This window comes from Lacerta agilis, chromosome 14 (assembly GCF_009819535.1).
Source record: "Lacerta agilis isolate rLacAgi1 chromosome 14, rLacAgi1.pri, whole genome shotgun sequence".
Taxonomy (NCBI): Eukaryota; Metazoa; Chordata; class Lepidosauria; order Squamata; family Lacertidae; genus Lacerta; species Lacerta agilis.
This window is the reverse complement of record NC_046325.1, coordinates 40510252-40528746: the sequence shown is the minus strand read 5'-3', so window position 1 is coordinate 40528746 and position 18495 is coordinate 40510252. Positions and strand designations below refer to the sequence as shown.

The following is an 18495-nucleotide window of genomic DNA, read 5'->3' as shown; positions in this document are numbered from 1 at the left end:
TTTGTACAGCAATTACCGCCTTTTTTCCAGACCTGCTTCCTTCCAAAAAAACAGCAATTTTAGTCACACTGTTAAATTTTGCTGTTGTTTAGTCGTTTAATCGTATCCGACTCTTCGTGATCCCATGGACCAGAGCACGCCAGGCACTCCTGTCTTCCACTGCCTCCCGCAGTTTGATCAAACTCATGTTGGTAGCTTCGAGAACACTGTCCAACCCTCTCGTCTTCTGTAGTCCCCTTCTCCTTGTGCCCTCAATCTTTCCCAATATCAGGGTCTTTTCCAGGGAGTCTTCTCTTCTCATGAGGTGGCCAAAGTATTGGAGCCTCAGCATCAGGATCTGTCCTTCCAGTGAGCACTCCGGGCTGATTTCCTTCAGAATGGATAGGTTTGATCTTGCAGTCCATGGGATTTCTCAAGAGTCTCCTCCAGCACCATAATTCAAAAGCATCAATTCTTCAGCGATCAGCCTTCTTTATGGTCCAGCTCTCACTTCCATACATTACTACTGGGAAAACCATAGCTTTAACTATTCGGACCTTTGTCGGCAAGGTGATGTCTCTGCTTTTTAAGATGCTGACTAGGTTTGTCATTGCTTTCCTCCCAAGAAGCAGGAGTCTTTTAATTTTGTGACTGCTGTCACCATATGCAGTGATCATGGAGCCCAAGAAAGTAAAATCTCTCACTGCCTCCATTTCTTCCCCTTCTATTTGCCAGGAGGTGATGGGACCAGTGACCATGATCTTAGTTTTTTTTATGTTGAGCTTCAGACCATATTTTGTGCTCTCCTTTTTCGCCCTTAGTATGTGTAAATTAGCACTGCCGCTCCCCCTCCCTGCGCCTTCCCATTGCAAGGAGTGGCGGCAACTGTAATAATCCCCCCTCCCCACTTGATCAAAGGTTTGCCCATCGGATGTGTATGTGTGTGTACTGTGTGGTGATGGTGACAGCAGGGCCAGCCCAATATATTTTGACACTTTAGGCGAACAACAAAATGCCCCCCCCCCAGCCAGGGAAATAGAGGCAAATGAAGATCTACATCAGGAACAAGGGGGAAGGGGAATAAAGATCCTACATTGGGATCTGCTGCCTCTGTGGATCCTGTTGCCTGAGGCAATTGCCTCGTCTTCCGTCATGGGTGGGCTGGTTCTGTGAGAAAGGTTTGAACATTTTGAATAGCAACAGCTGAGGAAAATCCCCTTTTCACAAACATGTAAGGGCCTTGCCTGCTCTGTACCTCCATATGGAACATTTTAACAACTACCAAACACTCTCCTACATTGGCCTGGAAAATACACATTTTCTGTTATTCTACGGCTGCCAAAAAACCGACAGTTGCTGTTTTGCTAATAGTTTTTATAGATCGTAAAACATTATTGTTTGGACAAGCAGCCTGCCCAAATGCTTAGAAAGCTGAGGTCATTGTATCCCATTTTTTGTGTTTTAAACTTCTGCATGTTTTGTAGAGTAGGGTTTGTGAATTTTTCTCGGTTTTATATTTTTCTAAACCGCTTTGAGGGTTCTTTTCTTTTTTTAGGAAGTGGTGTCTGAATTTTGAGAAACAATTGCAGGATTTATGCTGTACTGTACTTGTGGTTATGCTCTTGTTATGTCTATTGTTTATTTTATTATCCAGTAAGGCGCTTCGGGATTCGTTTGACACAGAAATATAAACTACTGTAATCCCATTTGAACCAATGTAGGGGGGCTTCTTTTTCTGTTGCACCAGGAAAGGCCCCGCCCTCGAGGCCCGCTTTCCCTCACGGAATAGCGCAAACCGCAGGCTGAGGAGGTCGAGGCCCCGCCCCTTTCCCTTCGTCAGCTAAGCGCAAGGGAAACTCGGGGCTAGTTATGACCTTCGCCGCTCGCCTTAGGCCGGGCGGAAGTGACCCGTCACAGCTGCTGTTTCGCTGCGGCTGAGGCCTTAAAGGTGCCGACCAACGTGTTCCAGGGTCGCTGGGGTCCGACGCTGCTGGTGGCTCCATGGCGTTCATGTGCCAGCGGGATAGCTGGGTCCGGCAGGTGTGAAAGGAACCGAGGGAATCTGGGATGCGGGGTGGCTCTCGTTTCCGTTAATTGCATGTATACCGTAACAGTTCGTGCCAATTTGCATCATTGCGAATGAGAGCAAATTCGCATCGTTGGTTCCTATAAGGTTGCCCATGAGGATATGCAGTTGAAAAAATGGTTCCGTACCCCTTTGGCAGCGGAGAAAACCACCAACAAGCTTTTAGTGGGAGATAAATCAGTATTTTTATTTTGTGTTTTTTATATTGTATGTTTATGTTGTGAATCGCCCTGAGATCTATAATACTGCTACTGTTGTTGTTTAGTCGTGTCCGACTCTTCGTGACCCCATGGACCAGAGCACGCCAGGCACGCCTATCCTTCACTGCCTCCCGCGGTTTGGTCAAACACATGTTGGTAGCTTCGAGAACACTGTCCAACCATCTGGTCCTCCGTCATCCCCTTCTCCTTGTGCCCTCCATCTTTCCCAACATCAGGGTCTTTCCCAGGGAATCCTCTCTTCTCATGAGGTGGCCAAAGTATTGGAGCCTCAGCTTCAGGATCTGTCCTTCCAGTGAGCACTCGGGGCTGAATTCCTTCAGAATGGATAGATTTGATCTTCTTGCAGTCCATGGGACTCAAGAGTCTCCTCCAGCACAATAATTCAAAAGCATCAATACTACTACTACTAATAATAATAATAATAAGAGAAAATTTGCTTCATATAAGGTGCTTTCCTCCAGCCCAAATCAAATTGATTCTCCCTCGCTCCTCTTCTAGAATGTATAGCCCTATTTACAGGTCCTAGCATTGTTATTTTTTATTATTGTAATTATATCCCACCTTTCCTGCAAGGAGGTCCAAGGTGGCATACATGCCCTCCCTCCGTTTTCTCTTCAGCAACAACCCTGTGAGGTAGTCAAAACAAAATTAAAAAAATCCTTCCAGTAGCACCTTGGAGACCAGCTTAGTTTGTTATTGCTATGAGCTTTCGTGTGCATGCACACTTCTTCAGATCTGAGGTAGGTTAGGCTGAGAGGCAGTTACTGTCCCAAGATCACTAAATGAGGTTCATAGCTGAATGAGAATTTGAACACTTTGCTGGTCCAGTATTATAGCCATGCTTCACCTACACAAACAACAGGCATGCCCTGGGGGAGGTTTATTGTAAGTTATCGTTTACTATCTTTATATAACCCCATTTTTTCTCTAAGGAGCTGATGGTGGTGTACATGGTTCTCTCCTTACTCATTTAATCCCCCACAGCAGCCTTGTGAGGTAGGTTAGGCAGAGAAGCAGGGACTGACCTTTGAGCTTCAAGTCCAAGTAGGGGATTTGAACCCCAGTCTCCCAGGTCCTGATCCAATGCTCTAACCATTACGCCACACACAGTTCTTCCATGGAGAAGACACTTATGAGACTGAATGTCTGCCAGTAAGAGATGGTGTAGCACCTGGTTTTTCTGCATCAGCCATGGGTTGATAACCTTTTATGGTTGTTGTTCCTTCCAATCCTGTGGTTCTGCAGTTTTAAGCCTAGGTGCATGCCACCTGGGGCTGGAATGGCTGCATTTCTGTGTTTTGCCTAGGACATAGCACATCACTGCTTAGACTACTGCAATGTGCTCTATGTGGGGCTACCTTTGAAGGTGACCCGGAAACTGCAATTAATCCAGAATGCGGCAGCTAGACTGGTGACTGGGAGTGGCCACCGGGACCACATAACACCGGTCCTGAGAGATCTTCATTGGCTCCCAGTACATTTCCGAGCACAATTCAAAGTGTTGGTGCTGACCTTTAAAGCCCTAAACGGCCTCGGTCCTGTATACTTGAAGGAGCGTCTCCACCCCCATCATTCAGCCCAGACACTGAGATCCAGCGCCGAGGGCCTTCTGTCGGTTCCCTCACTGCGAGAAGCAAAGTTACAGGGAACCAGGCAGAGGGCCTTCTCGGTAGTGGCACCCGCCCTGTGGAACGCCCTCCCATCAGAGGTCAAGGGAATAAACAACTACCTGACATTCAGAAAATACCTGAAGGCAGCCCTGTTTAGGGAAGTTTTTAAACTGTGATATTTTAAATGTATTTTAATGTTTGGTGGAAGCCGCCCAGAATGGCTGGGGAGACCCAGCCAGATGGGCGGGGTACAAATAATAATAATAATAATAATAATATATTATTATTATTATTATTATTATTATTATTATCATCATCATCATCATCATCATCACTGGACCAAGCAATTGCTGTCATTCGATGCGGCTTCACAGAATCTGATACAGTACAATGGATGCTCAAAGCTGCTTGCAGAGTGCAATAAAGTCATCATACAAAAACAAAACAAAACAAAACAAAAGGTACACTTAAATCAGGCATCCCCAAACTCGGCCCTCCAGATGTTTTGGGACTACAGCTCCCATCATCCCTGACCACTGGTCCTGTTAGCTAGGGATGATGGGAGTTGTAGTCCCAAAACATCTGGAGGGCTGAGTTTGGGGGTGCCTGTCATAAATCGACAGGAGAGGAAGGAAGCTACAGCAAAAGGGGGTCATGAATTGCAAGAAAAATACTTCTGCTAAGAACACAGCCTTGTAGTTGCGACTCTGGCATCTTCAACAGACGCCTTTGAGGGTCTGTCTCTTTTGTTCCTTTGTCTAATTTTGAAGATAAGTGAAAGTATTCTGTGAGTACTTTGGCCTCCTCATGAGAAGAGAAGACTCCCTAGAAAAGACCCTGATGTTGGGAAAGATGGAGGGCACAAGGAGAAGGGGACGACGGAGGATGAGATGGTTGGACAGTGTTCTCGAAGCTACTAACATGAGTTTGGCCAAACTGTGAGAGGCAGTGAAGGATAGGCGTGTGGTCCATGGGGTCACGAAGAGTCGGACACGACTGAATGACTGAACAACAACAACAACATTCTGTGATACATTTTGGGATTCAATTGAAAGTATGCTTCTGCAGTTGTTTTGCTTTTGAATTGCTTTAGTGAAATGTTTTATGTATTAAAAGTGAAGAATTACATCATTTTGCTTAAGTTGATTTGGAAGCATTTATGTTATAAGGTGAGATAGAAATAATAAATACAACAAAGAGATAATCTAAAGATACTGAAAATATTCATTGTCCGTTCTGCTTGAAATTAGTGGACCTAAGTTAGTCATATCCACTCATTTCAGTGAGTCTGTTCTGAATGTGACCAACTTTGGTTATCACCTATTGTTGTGACAAAATTCATGCAAAAAGCCAGTTAGAAGATAGTAAACTATGCTTTGCTTCACAGTACATAAGGGAATCTGCCCTGAAGAAAATTGTTGCTAAAAATCGTTGGCTTTAGACATGCCGAAGCATCTGATCAGCATCTTTAGATTCCATCTCTTAAGTTTAGTGCATACCTTTCATTACCTCTGAACCTAAAGACCTCCAGATCTTTAGTGAAGCTATAGTCACACATATTCCCCCTTTCTTTTTCCTCCCCAGTTCACCACACATGTGGTCTCCTGCTGCCCTGGAAAATTGTCCACAGAAACCGGTGGAAAGAAGGAGACACTTGAAGGATTCCATGTCATCTTGGAAGACACTATTCTTTTCCCAGAGGGTGGAGGGCAGGTACTAATGGTGGTTCTTGGTCAGAAAGTAGAACCTGTTTTGGGGGTTCTAACATATTGTATACATCTCAATATGCTACTAGGGATTTACTGTTGGCCTATTTCTTGAAACTAAGACTTGAATTGTTCCACAGAATTACTAGAAATGTGTGATCTCCTGTTCGCTCTTAAATCCAGATCTTGTCTGTGTTTGTTTTATATGTTTAAGCCTGCAATCCTAAACACACTGGGGAATAAACTCCAGTTTACTTCCAAATAAAATCTTATTACCAGGGCTTTTATTTCAGCCAAAGTTCAGAGTAGTTGAAATCAGTGGACTTGGGTAACTGAAGTGCATTGATTCAGTGTATGATTATTACCTTATATCTATAATCTCTATAATAACAATCAATTAATGTATCAATGAGTATCAGGAAAGAGAATATATATGAATATAATGAATAACAAGAATGAAATAAAATGTGTGATAGGTTAAATAATGTTTAGAAGCATGAGGGGTTGATGGGAAGTCATCGGACCTTTGAGAAGAATGTGATACAATGTAATAAGTATATATATATATATATATATATATATATATATATATACACCTTTTTCTTTTTATATTATGTATAATTTTGTTACATGTTTTCTTATTTTCTTGTTTTTTGTATACAAGCAATTTAAAATGCCAAAAAAATCTATAATAGCAATCAAAACTTTTACTTGGGCCAATTAATATTGTGAAGATAATTCAGAGAACCTCTGCACAGCAATTGCTTCATTAATAAAATTTGTGGTTTTATTAGAGGGTGGGTATAGCATTTGCTCAGCTTCACAACCCACAACCATTGCTATTTTACACATGCTTTTGTCTGCTATTATACAGCAGGAGAATATTCCCCCAAAGCTGGGCTGGTGACTTGAACTTCTTTTTTTCAGCCCGATGACCGGGGGCTCATTAACGACATCCCGGTATTAAGAGTCACCCGACAAGGTCCAGATGCTCTGCACTTTGTCCAGACACCCCTTGAGCCAGGGAGCGAGGTGCAGCTGGTGCTCGATTGGGACCGGCGCTTTGACCACATGCAGCAGCATTCAGGTAAGAAACCGATGGAACGAGATACCCACACATTCAGACTGATCATCAAAAAAGACACATTATATATATATATATATATATATATCTCCTAGGGAGAAGAAGAAGGAGAAACTGTCGCTTATAATCATCTCTTTTAGGGCAGCATCTTATCACAGCTATTGCGGATCTGATGTTTGGATTCAAGACGACATCATGGTGAGCAAGGCACACCTCTGCCTATTTCATTTTCTTCCTGCTTGAGCATTTTTGTGTGTGTGTGTGTGAGAGAGAGAGAGAGAGGCTACAAAACCTCGAGAGAAATTGGGGCATCCAGAGTGGCAAGAATCTGCATAGATCGCCATTGGAGTATTTAGCATACTTTTCCGTGTATAAGACTAGGTTTGTTTTTTTTACTTAAAAATTATGTGGGAAACTGTGGGTCATCTTATACATGGGGCAAACTCCCCCCTATTTTCTTAAATTGGAGTCCCTAAAAATAGGGGGCACCTTATACATGAGGGCGTCTTATAGGCAGAAAAATACGGTAATAGCTTCATGAACTGCTTGGAAGAAGAACAGATTTGTAAACAACCTTGGTTTGACCAGGGTTCTTTTCATATTTGCTAATGCTTAATGAAAGAATTAACTTGGCGAGTTAGGGATTCCCCCTGCATGTGAAGACAGGCTCTGGTGGACTGACAAGGCCAATAGTGAGTCCAACGGTCAAGAAGGCGGTTTCTGCACATACTGCAGAGGGGAGTGAGGGGCAGGTAGCCCATCTAGGAGAAAGGAAATCTGATCCTTAACTTCCACTGCCTTGCGGGATGTCTTGGCGAGAGGAAAGGGCTAAGGAGTAAACCCTACTCAAATCCAGAGTGACGTTCCAAAGACAGTTGGAAGGCGCCATGTATGCCTCCTTCCGCCAACTCCAGCAACCAAACTGGTGCCAAATGTCTTGCTCTGCTTTCCTTTGGACCACGTCAGCGAGGCCGAGAGGGGGGTCTTGTCGTTTGGGCAGCCAAGGACCTGCATCAGTGCTGTCAAGTATCCTGTTTTCCCTGGGATTCTCCCTTACTTTAAGCAGTTTCCCACTGCTCTCCCTTATTTTTTATTTCCCTTAAATTTCCCGTTTTTAAAGGAAGCAGCTCCTCCCCTGCTGCCCTGCTGGCCAGGGACTGGGTGGGAAGACCTCGCCTACTTGGAGAGAAAAGCCTCAACCCTCAAACCAAGTGGGAGCCATTTCCCGTGCTTACAGGGGGTTGTATTCCTCCCCCTGCATCAGCCCCTATCCGTTGCCGCTGAGCCCCTCAGCCGGCCAATAGGGTTAGCTGGCAGGTGGAGCCTGGCTGCCTTTGAGCAGCTGCTGCTTCCTGTCCTGTTTTGATGGGATCAGACAAGAAGACGATGGGGCTCCATTGCGCAGAGCACATGGCTGCCCTCCTCTTTGCTCCGCTCTGAGCCCGAGCCCGCTTGGAGTTTACATTGCTGCTCCGCCCACTTTTGCTTCTGGCTCCGCCCACCACTGACATGTGACTGTCCCCGGGATAGGTGAAACTGCTGATCCCTTATTTTCAAATCCGAAACTTGACAGCTATGACCTGCATACACACTGCCCAGGCTTGCACTCCGGGGTGGCCGCTAATGAAACTGATACAGACGAATCACCCGTCAGCAATAGCAGTAGCCACTGGGAGAATCTGAATGGGCACCGTGCATGTTTCTGTAGCTTAACATTTCCTGGGTGGAGTTTGTAGGTTACAAGGAGAGATTAAGTTGTTCCTTTCCCCACAGAGTCCTATTGAGAAGTCACTTCCACAATTTCCTACACCAGGATGGCAAGCTTAGCCTAGTTTCTGTGCAGTAACCCTTCCTCAGAGGATGATGCTGGAGGGCTGGGGGCAGAGGGAGCTCTCTTGTGCACCCACAGCTATAATAATAATAATAATAGTAATAATAATAATAATTTATTTATACCCCACCCATCTGGCTGGGTTTCCCCAGCCGCTCTGGGCAGCTTTCAACCGAATATTAAAAACCATACAGCACCAAACTTTAAAAACTTCCATAAACAGGGCTGCCTTCAGTTGTTTTTTAAAATTACAGTGGTACCTCGGGTTCCATACGCTTCAGGTTACATACTCCGCTAACCCAGAAATAACGCTTCAGGTTAAGAACCTTGCTTCAGGATAAGAACAGAAATCGTGCTCTGGCGGCGCGGCAGCAGCGGGAGGCCCCATTAGCTAAAGTGGTGCTTCAGGTTAAGAACGTTTCAGGTTAAGAACGGACCTCCAGAACGAATTAAGTACGTAACCAGAGGTACCACTGTAAAATAGTTGCTTATTGCCTTGACATCTGCTAGGAGGGCGTTCCACAGGGCAGGCGCCACTACCGAGAAGGCCCTCTGCCTGGTTCCCTGTAACCTCACTTCTCGCAGTGAGGGAACCGCCAGAAGGCCCTCGGAGGTGGACCTCAGTGTCCGGGCTGGACCATGGGGGTGGAGATGCTCCTTCAGGTGTACAGGACCGAGGCCGTTTAGGGCTTTAAAGGTCAGCACCAACACTTTGAATTGTTCTCGGAAACATACTGGGAAACGTAATATCTCCCGGGTGACTTGGGGACCATGCCATTTGCCTCTCTCCCACCCTCGGCAGGGAGCTAGGTCGCCAACGGAGCACTATAGAGCTGGGCACCCCCTCGATGACAGCAGATCAGGTGGCAGCCCTTGAGCAGAGCGTGAATGACAGAATCCGAGCCAGGATCCCGGTGGTGGTGCGAGAGCTGGCAGTGGGCGACCCGGAGGTTGAGCTGGTAAGCATGAGCGTGCGAGCCGAGGCAAGAGGAGGGAGAGAAGTCTGCTACATGTGGTTCTCTTAACCTTGCACTGCATTTCAGGTGAGGAGCCGTGGCTTGCCGGACGACCACACGGGGCCCGTGCGGATTATAAACATCGAGGGTGTCGATGCCAATATGTGTTGTGGCACACACATCTCCAACCTCAGTGACCTGCAGGTGAGAGCCATGGGGGGCGGGGTGTGGCTTGCAGCACAACATGGAACAAGGTCTTTGTCACGTTGGAGCCCCTCACAAAATGAGCACAGGACTGCCTTGCCGCTCACATCTGTTGTGAGAACACAATTCTGCCCCTTCGTGACACATGAGAAGCTGCCATTGGTCTAACGCTGGGCTTCAGTAAAGCAAATAATTTAATCAGACAGCGCCTTATGTGATGCTGAGCGACAGAATAATCTGGCCACAATAAGGAAATCTTGTCCATGGCATGATTATTTCCCACCTAGTCATTTTGACAATTTGGCACCCTGTTTGCAAAATTTAACAATTCCAAAATAACAGACGCGCCTTCGCTTTTGCAAGATTGAATACACTGCCTTCGAAAAATTCCACTGGAAAAATGATTACGTCCCTGTGGAGATGGCAGTATTGAGTCAGTGGCTCATGTCCTTTTGGCTTGCACTCTTTATAAAGATTTGAGGAGTGAGGTTATTACCCCTCCAATACTGTCCATGCCGGGTTGCTCAACCATTGCTACTGAGTCCTTTCTTTTAGCAGATCAAGATGATCAGGTGACAGCAAAAACTACAAGGTTTTTAGCGGGGGGAATTAGAATAAGATCTTTTCTTTGATTATTGATGTAAACCCCCAAAATGTATTTTGTATAGTTATGTTTTTACCTCTTATCATCAGTACATTTTACTTTATTTTATTGCTATGGCTAGTGGCTGATGCAAATAAAGATTCTATCTATCTGTGTGATCTACCGTATTTTTCGCTCCATAAGGCGCACTTTTTTCCTCCTAAAAAGTAAGGGGAAATATCTGTGCGTCTTATGGAGCAAATGGTGGTCCCTGGAGCTGAATTGCCTAGGGGCCAAAAGAGGATCATGCTTTTTATTTTACAAAGAGAAAAGGGAGTGTTGAGAGGACCCTGCTCAGCAGCTGATCAGCAAGAGATCAGGAGAGAGATAAAAGTCCTGGCTCCCTTTCAGCCCCGCCCTCCTTTGTTGAATGTGCTTTAGAGGGAGGTTGTTTGTTTCCCCAGCGACATGTGACTGGCTGATTAGATTATCTGTCTGGAAACTGTAGAAAAGGCTCCCTTTCCTTTAGAAGCTGCAGAAATGTGAGTTGAACCCCATAAAAATGGGGCTTTTCCTCTCTGCTTTTCCCCCTTTGCAAAAGGAGCTTTGCTTTTCTCCCTTTGCAAAAAAAGCTGCAAAACTTTTAGCTGATCCTCCAAAAACCAGGGCTTTTCCCTTTGCAAAAAAAGCTGCAAAACTTTTAGCTGATCCTCAAAAAAACAGGGCTTTTCCCTTTACAAAAAAGCTGCAAAACCCTTAGCTGATCCTCAAAAAAACAGGGCTTTTAGAAGAGGAAAACCAGAAAAATATTTTTTTTCTTGTTTCCTCCTCTAAAAACGAGGTGCGCCCTATGGTCCGGTGCACCCTATGGAGCGAAAAATACGGTATGCCATTGGTCTAGCTAGCTCAGGCAGGGATCTCTCTCCTGGCCCTACCCAGAGATGCCAGGGATTGCAAAGCAGATCCCCTTCTTACTTTTGGACACTCTTTTCTGACAAGGCTTCTCTGCTGCTTTTCTAACGAATGCCTGGACGGGTAGAAATATAGGAAGTTCCCTTCAACAAATCAGACCAATCTGTAAACAATGGATTATTTTCACTGCCCAGCACAGGCTCCGCAGGGTTTCTGGCGGAAATCTTCACCTGGAGATAGATACCAGGGTATGGATCTGGGACCTTGCAAGGCAGATGTTCTTCCACTGAGCTTTGGCCTTTCCCCACTTTCAATATAAGGGACAGGATAGGTGCGTGCAGATGTAGCATTTTACCACTCAAGACGAATGTGTTTGTCTTCTGAAGATGGTTAAGCTGTTGGGCACCGAAAAAGGGAAGAAGAACAAGACCAACTTAGTTTTCCTCGCTGGGAGCCGAGTGCTGAAAACCTTGGAGCGAAGCCATGCAACCGAGAAGTCCTTCACATCTGTGCTTAAGCAAGTATTTGTATTCCCCTGTCCCAGGGAATGATACAAAATTCCCAGAAGGGTGATTGAAAACCCACTGGCCTTCAAATTTCATTTGAACTCTCAAAAGGAAAAGCACACAAAGGCTGGGATTTCCCCTCAAGGCAAGAAATAGTGAGTTGTATAGGCAAATGGATTGTTTATAGAAGTTGGGCCGGTTATTTCTGGTCTGATCTTTAGGGCTCGGGATGAGTAGCGGAAGGGTTTCAACAGCCATACCGTAAATGGATTTAAAGACAACTGTTCCCAAACAATGGTTTTAAAAGAGGATGGGACAAGTTCATGGAAGATAAGGTTTTCAGTGGCTACAAGACACAACGGCTGTGCTCTGCCTCCATGGTCTGAAGCCAGCACTGTGTCTGAATACCAGTTGCTGGAAACCACAGGAGAAGAAAATGTTCTTATGCTTGAATAATAATAATAATAATAATAATAATAATAATAATAATAATATATTTATATGCTACCCACCTGACTGGGTTGCCCCAGCCACTCTGGGTGGCTTCCATTAGAACACATTAAACTAAAACATTAAATGTTTTAAAACATTAAAAACTTCTCTATACAGGGCTGCCTTCTAAAAGTCGGATAGTTGTTTATCTTCTTGACATCTGATGCGAGGGTGTTCCACAGAGCGGGAGACCACTCAGTATTTTTATTATGCATTTTCTGCTTTTTTGTATTGTGTTTTTATGTTGGGAACTGCCCTGAGATCTACAGATGAAGGGCAGTATACAAATAATAATAATAATACAGCGGAACCTCGGTTGTCGAACGTAATCCGTTCCGGAAGACCGATCGGCTTACGAAACGTTCGACAAACCGAGGTGCAATTGCCGGTCAGCAGAATCCATTGGAAAAAATGGAGAAACGCACCTCGGAAGCTGTTCGACCTCCGAGGCGTGTTCGAAAACGGAAGCATTCGCTTCCGGGCTGTTGCATTCGAAAGCCGAAATGTTCGACTTCCCAAGCGTTCAACAACCGAGGTTCAACTAATATTAGAAGGCCCTCTGCCTGGTTCCCTGTAATCTCACTTCTCACAGTGAGGGAGCCACCAGAAGGCCCTCAGCGCTGGACTTCAGTGTCCGGGCTGAACGATGGGGGTGGAGACGCTCCTTCAGGTACACTGGGCCGAGGCTGTTTAGGGCTTTAAAGGTCAGCAACAACACTTTGAATTGTGCTCGGAAACGTAGTGCTTGGGAGCTTCCCACAGGCATCTGGGTGGCAACTGTGAGGATGTTCGACTAGATGGGCCATTAGCCTGATCCAGCAGGCCTTTCTTATGTTCTAAACCAGGCATCCCCAAACTCGGCCCTCCAGATGTTTTGGGACTACAACTCCCATCATCCCTAGCTAACAGGACCAGTGGTCAGGGATGATGGGGACTGTAGTCCCAAAACATCTGGAGGGCAGAGTTTGAGGAAGCCTGGGATAGATTCTGGAGTTCAACTTTCGTCTTGCAACTTTCCAAGGCCGAAAACTTCGTTCATACGGCCCACAACATGTCTGTGCTACATATCGATATTGGTTTTTTATTTGTAATCTTACTGCTTCTTTTATTCTTCGCATATTGTATTGCAATTTGAATTCTGTGGAATGCAATTGTAACGCGATAACACATAAAACCGGAAATGCAATCAAACTCCCATCATCCCTAGCTAACAGGACCAGTGGTCAGGGATGATGGGAACTGTAGTCCCAAAACATCTGGAGGGCCGAGTCTGGGGATGCCTGTTCTAAACAATACAGCCGTTTTTATTGGCCCTCAGTTCAGTTGTGCATCTCCACTGAGCACTCGCTGTTTCACTCCCCCCACCGTTTCCTCCCTCATCACCAAGCTTGTACTCTTATTAGATGATATACCAACCTTCCCTGAAGGCGTCTGGTTACTTTTGCCGTTTTAGGACTGGCCCCGAAGAGCACGTGGAAGCTGTAAAGAGGCTACAGAACTCTCTGAAGCTGCTTCAGAAGGTACAGTTGAGTAATGGCTACATTCCTCCGTGAATCGTTTCTGGAGCCATGGTGGGGAATCCCAGGTCCCCAAAGGACCTTTCTATCTGGCCATCAGGACACTTCCCATGCCGCACCCAGTATCCCCAAGCCATGGCCCTTCTCTGCCCTCTCCTTCAGTGTTTCTGCCTGGCTGGAATGTGCCCTCGAACTGTGAGAAAGCCCTTTGCTTTGCTTAAAAGAGACATGGGTGGGCATATGTCAAAACATCTTGACTTTTGTGCAGTTGAAATGCAGCCTGCCTGTGCAGCCACAGCTGTTGCTCTACCCAATTTTGCCTCTGTCCATGCTCAGCATTGGTATGTGACTCCCAGGAGGTTGGCCATGGGGACATTGACAAACATGGGTTAGGAAAAAAAAGGTTCCCTATTCCAGTGGCAGAAGAGAGAGCTGCCAAAAAGCTTTTAACGGGAGATCACTCTCTATTTTTATTCTGTGTTTTCTGTTTGTTATATTGTGTTTTTATTTTTATATTTATTTTTTTAAAATAAATTTATTTATTTGGCTTTTCAGATTAAAATTTTACAGTCACATGTCCAACATGCAACATAAAAACAAGATTCCAAGGAATCTCTTGGACTTCCCTCCTCCCCTTTGTGGGTTCCTATTGTTAATCATTTCCTCCTGCATCTTTTGTAATGATCCAGATCTTTTCTCTCTCCATTGTATCCAAAATTCACCATTAAACTACAAGTGATATTCCAGCCCTACTAACGATTTAAACTGTCGACAAATGGCCTTTAATATAAGATATAAAATTTCCCCATTCCTTATTAAAATTTTGGTATTCCTGATTTCTGATTCTTCCGGTCATTTTAGCCATTTCGACATAGTCCATCAACTTGATCTGCCATTCTCCTCCGGCAGGCACTTCATCTTCTTTCCACCTCTGGTGTTTTTATGTTGAGAACTGCCCGCGGCACCATGAAAACACGTTCCACTGCTGTGTCTGCTTTCTGATGTCTACTTCTCTTTCAGAGCAACTTGAACCTACTGAGGGATTTAGCCGTCCTCACAGCTCAGAGCTTAAAAAACAACTTGGATCGGGAACCCGTTCTTGTGTTGCACAGGTGAGGGGAAAGGTAGCTCAGTGTTGAGTTTGCGCTGGGTGACTGATTTAAATACTCAGAAAAAATAGGAAAATTCTGGATGCTTTCTGCTTTGCCACTCAAAAGGTACTGCTGATTTTTAAACCCCCATTTAGAAACTGCTGTTTTCACTCATCATCTCACCTGTACAGTATTTTTGAGGTCCATCAAAGCAAAATTGTGTGTTATATATATTTTTAATTAAAAAAACCCACACACTGTGGATCAATGCAACCCAAATGAATTAATACTTTTTTCTTTTTTTTTTGCTTAAGTCATTCTAGTCATTATTGGTTTCTTTCTGTGGGGCTGGTGGACCTATTGTAGGGAAAGGTGTGGCAGAGGTGGAATTTTGCATTCTGCATTCTCAGGTCTTAGGATGGGGAAACGACTGTTGTAGGATCATGGAACATCTTTTCCCTCTCTTGCAGGAAAGACGGTGATTCTGAGTTCATGAACATCATTGCGAATGAGATTGGCGCTGGGGTGAGTCTCTCTCTCTCTTGTTTCTCTGAGCTTTGGCACCAGATATAGTGGTGTTCTGAGAGGTGCTGAAGGCTCCCTAATTTGAAACGTTCCCACCTCCAATGTATGTCAACACAAATCCGATCCAATCAGACTTTCAAAAACTTAATTGTGGTTTCAGATCACGCACCTTACAAATCAAAAGTGAAATTAAAATTAAGACGACTGGCTGCAGAAGTAGCAGCTCACAGCGTGCAGAGTAGCTATAAAATCTAATGTGATATAATGGAGGAGGTAGAATTGATTCAATGAGCATCTGCAGTTAGATAATAGGAACAATTTTGTTCTTAATTTCTGTGGTTAAAATACTGCTATTTAATGTGACGCTACCAAATACCAATTAAGAATAAAGAGGTCATAGCAAAATTTATAAAATGTTACTGAATTTAAAGTCACATCCACACCACATATTTAGAGCTGATGACTTGTCACAAAGAATCCTGAGAGCCATAGTGTACCCTCCACAGACCTACAGTTCCCAGGATTCCCACTGCCCCAGATAAGCTAAATTTGGTTTGATTCTTGCATCCATGACTATTGCTTACACCCCGAAAGATGAAGAGGTTTATTCATTAGCTTGGTGACATTTCCATTTATGGCACGGTCTGTTTTACCTGTGGACCTCCATATGTTGTTTTATTATGACTCTCTGCATCAGATTATTATAAAGTGTGTGTGTTCTTTGTTGAATATTTTGTCGTTGTAAACCGCCTTCTTCCAGCAGGAAACCCTCCTTTTCCTATCTGTGGGAGATGAAAAAGCAGCTGGGCTTTTTCTGCTCGCGGGACCCCCAGAAGCAGTGGAGAAACTGGGCCCCAGGTGAGTCATTCAAGCCAGCTGGATAAATTCAGGCCTGGATTGGTGTGTACAGTGGTGCCCCGCTAGACGAATGCCTCGCTAGACGAAAAACTCGCTAGACGAAAAACTCGCATTCGTCTAGCGGAAGCTGCCCCGCAAGACGAAAAAGTCAATGGGGCTGCTTCGCAAGACGAAAAATTTTCGTCTTTTTTTTGTTGTTGTTTAGCGGAGCGCGGCTGTCATTGCCGCTTCGCTAGATGAAAAAACCGCTAGACGAAAAAATTCGCAGAACGAATTATTTTCGTCTAGCGGGGCACCACTGTATGTTGAGGAGGGGGCATGGATGTTCATTTTGGTCAGTCAGGAAGAAAAGAATCACAAGTTTCTGGGGGTCTTTGAAAGAGAGAGAGACAAATCATAGACGGCCAAATACCAATCTAACCAAAAACAAATAAATCCAACATAACAAACCAACATACATACTATCAATACTCAATCCTATCCAAATCTTAGACTTCCACTTGTCGTCCGCAGGGCCGTCTTAGAGGGATCGGCCGCCGTGGCGCGGTGATCCCTCGGCGCCCCCGGCCTGCCGCCTCTCCGCCCACCTCCCTCCCGCGCTGGCCGCCCCTCGGGAAGGGGGGGTGGGCGAGCGCCGCTCCAGCGCTCCAGCTGGGGCTCTGGGAGGCGAGTGCGGCCGGCTTGCAGCCCGCCCACCCGCTGGCATGCGAGTGCTCGCCCGCCCGTGGGGGCGGGGGCGGGTTGGGGAGGGGGAGCCTGGTATGCCGGTGGGTTCGCAGGGGCGCCCCTGGGGGGCCCGGCGCCCTGGTGCGCCGTGCCACCAGCCCCTATGGATGAGACGGCCCTGGTCGTCCGTTCGGGTTAATTAGTTAAAACGTTTCGATACTGCCTTCCATTACCATTAATACCTTATATTTGGCTAATTATTTTATTGTATTTGTTTTGTTGTGTTTGTCAGTAATTAAGTTTAGAATTTTGATTTGCTTGGTTTTTTATTTGTATGTCTTGATATCATTTTCAATATCATTTTCAATAAAGATTATATTAAACAAAACAAAAAATGAAGGAGAGAGAGAGAGACAAGCAAATTCATGTAGCAGTTGCAGGGCTGAAACAAATCAGCCACACTAGGACTAGGCGATATATCAGTATATCGTCCAAAACTGATTTGAAGTTCATATCACAATATTGGCTTCATAATTGTTGACCTGGCAATATATAACGGATTGCTCGTGTGTGTGTGTTTGTTATGCAAAATTCAGAGTGTGGGAAAAACCATGAAGCCAGCCAATGGCTCCACATCAGGCATAGGCAAACTCGGCCCTCCAGATGTTTTGAGACTACATCATCCCTGACCCACTGGTCCTGTTAGCTAGGGGTGATGGGAGTTGTAGTCCCAAAACATCTGGAGGGCCGAGTTTGCCTATGCCTGCTCTACATAGTTCCATCCCTATTTCAAACGTTGTGCTCTTTTGGTATATCGCAATGTTGAGCTTGTGATATAGCGCAGTGTTGAAAACCAGAGATCGCCCATCCCTAGGCGTCGCTCTTGGAATATACAGCTGTATATTCCAGAAGTTTGATTGACTTCTCCAGAAACGTTTGCAAACCAAGGTGCTGCTTCCAGTTGGCCGCAGGAGCTTCCTGCACTCAATCGGAAGCCACGTCTGATGTTCGGATTCCAAAGAACGTTCGCAAACCGGAACGCTCACTTGTGGGTTTGCGGCGTTCGGGAGCCAAAACGCACGAGTACCAAGGCGTTCAGCAGCCAAGGTACGACTGTACTCTATGAGAGCCCATTGACCAATGAAGCAGCTGTGGGGTGAGGAGAAGCTAGTCTGACCGTGTTGCTGTTCTTCCCACAAGGGTGGCTGAACTGCTGGAAGGAAAAGGGGCTGGGAAGCGGGGCCGCTACCAGGGCAAAGCGACACGGATGAGCCGGCGGCCAGAGGCGGAAGCCCTCCTCCGGACATTTGTCAGCGAACAGAGCACAGAGCAGTGATGGGGTGGACAACGGGAATGAATGGTGCACTGCGAATATGACAACTGAGCCACCGTTCTTAAGGACTGTAAAGAAATAAACTAAGGATTCCTCCCCCTTGGTGTTCTTGCTTTCAGTGTGGCAGTGTCAACAAAGGAGACTGGTGGTCTGATTTGGCAACAGCAGTGAACTGAGAGATTTCAAGAGGGGGAGGAATGGTAAAAGTGAGGGATGGATAGGGAAAGCATTCCTGGAAGCCATGCTGTCTTTCCTGGAAGGAAACCCCCCCCCCCCTATTAATGCTGGAGAAAGACACATGTCCCCAAATTGGTCTCGATCCCAAATCAAGCCCC

The 18495-nt window shown here is 45.5% G+C and overlaps 1 protein-coding gene across 2 annotated transcripts in view; it reads left to right on the top strand.

The window, feature by feature from the left end:
• The window catches only part of LOC117059468 (putative protein PTGES3L), a 33996-nt gene extending 15734 nt beyond the window's left edge, over window positions 1-18262 (top strand). The window contains exons 1-12 of one of the 2 annotated variants that reach the window (XM_033171233.1): window positions 1873-2019; window positions 5481-5609; window positions 6530-6689; window positions 6827-6884; window positions 9320-9476; window positions 9561-9677; window positions 11559-11689; window positions 13624-13690; window positions 14708-14799; window positions 15249-15303; window positions 16067-16161; window positions 18028-18262. In XM_033171233.1, coding sequence (XP_033027124.1) covers window positions 1981-2019; window positions 5481-5609; window positions 6530-6689; window positions 6827-6884; window positions 9320-9476; window positions 9561-9677; window positions 11559-11689; window positions 13624-13690; window positions 14708-14799; window positions 15249-15303; window positions 16067-16161; window positions 18028-18163 — 1236 coding nt within the window. In that variant the 5' untranslated portion in view covers window positions 1873-1980 and the 3' untranslated portion in view covers window positions 18164-18262. Of the gene's footprint in view, window positions 1-1872; window positions 2020-5480; window positions 5610-6529; window positions 6690-6826; window positions 6885-9319; window positions 9477-9560; window positions 9678-11558; window positions 11690-13623; window positions 13691-14707; window positions 14800-15248; window positions 15304-16066; window positions 16162-18027 lie in introns of those variants that run through there. The other variant, XM_033171236.1, reaches the window with a different exon arrangement.
• Window positions 18263-18495: the final 233 nt, after the last annotated feature.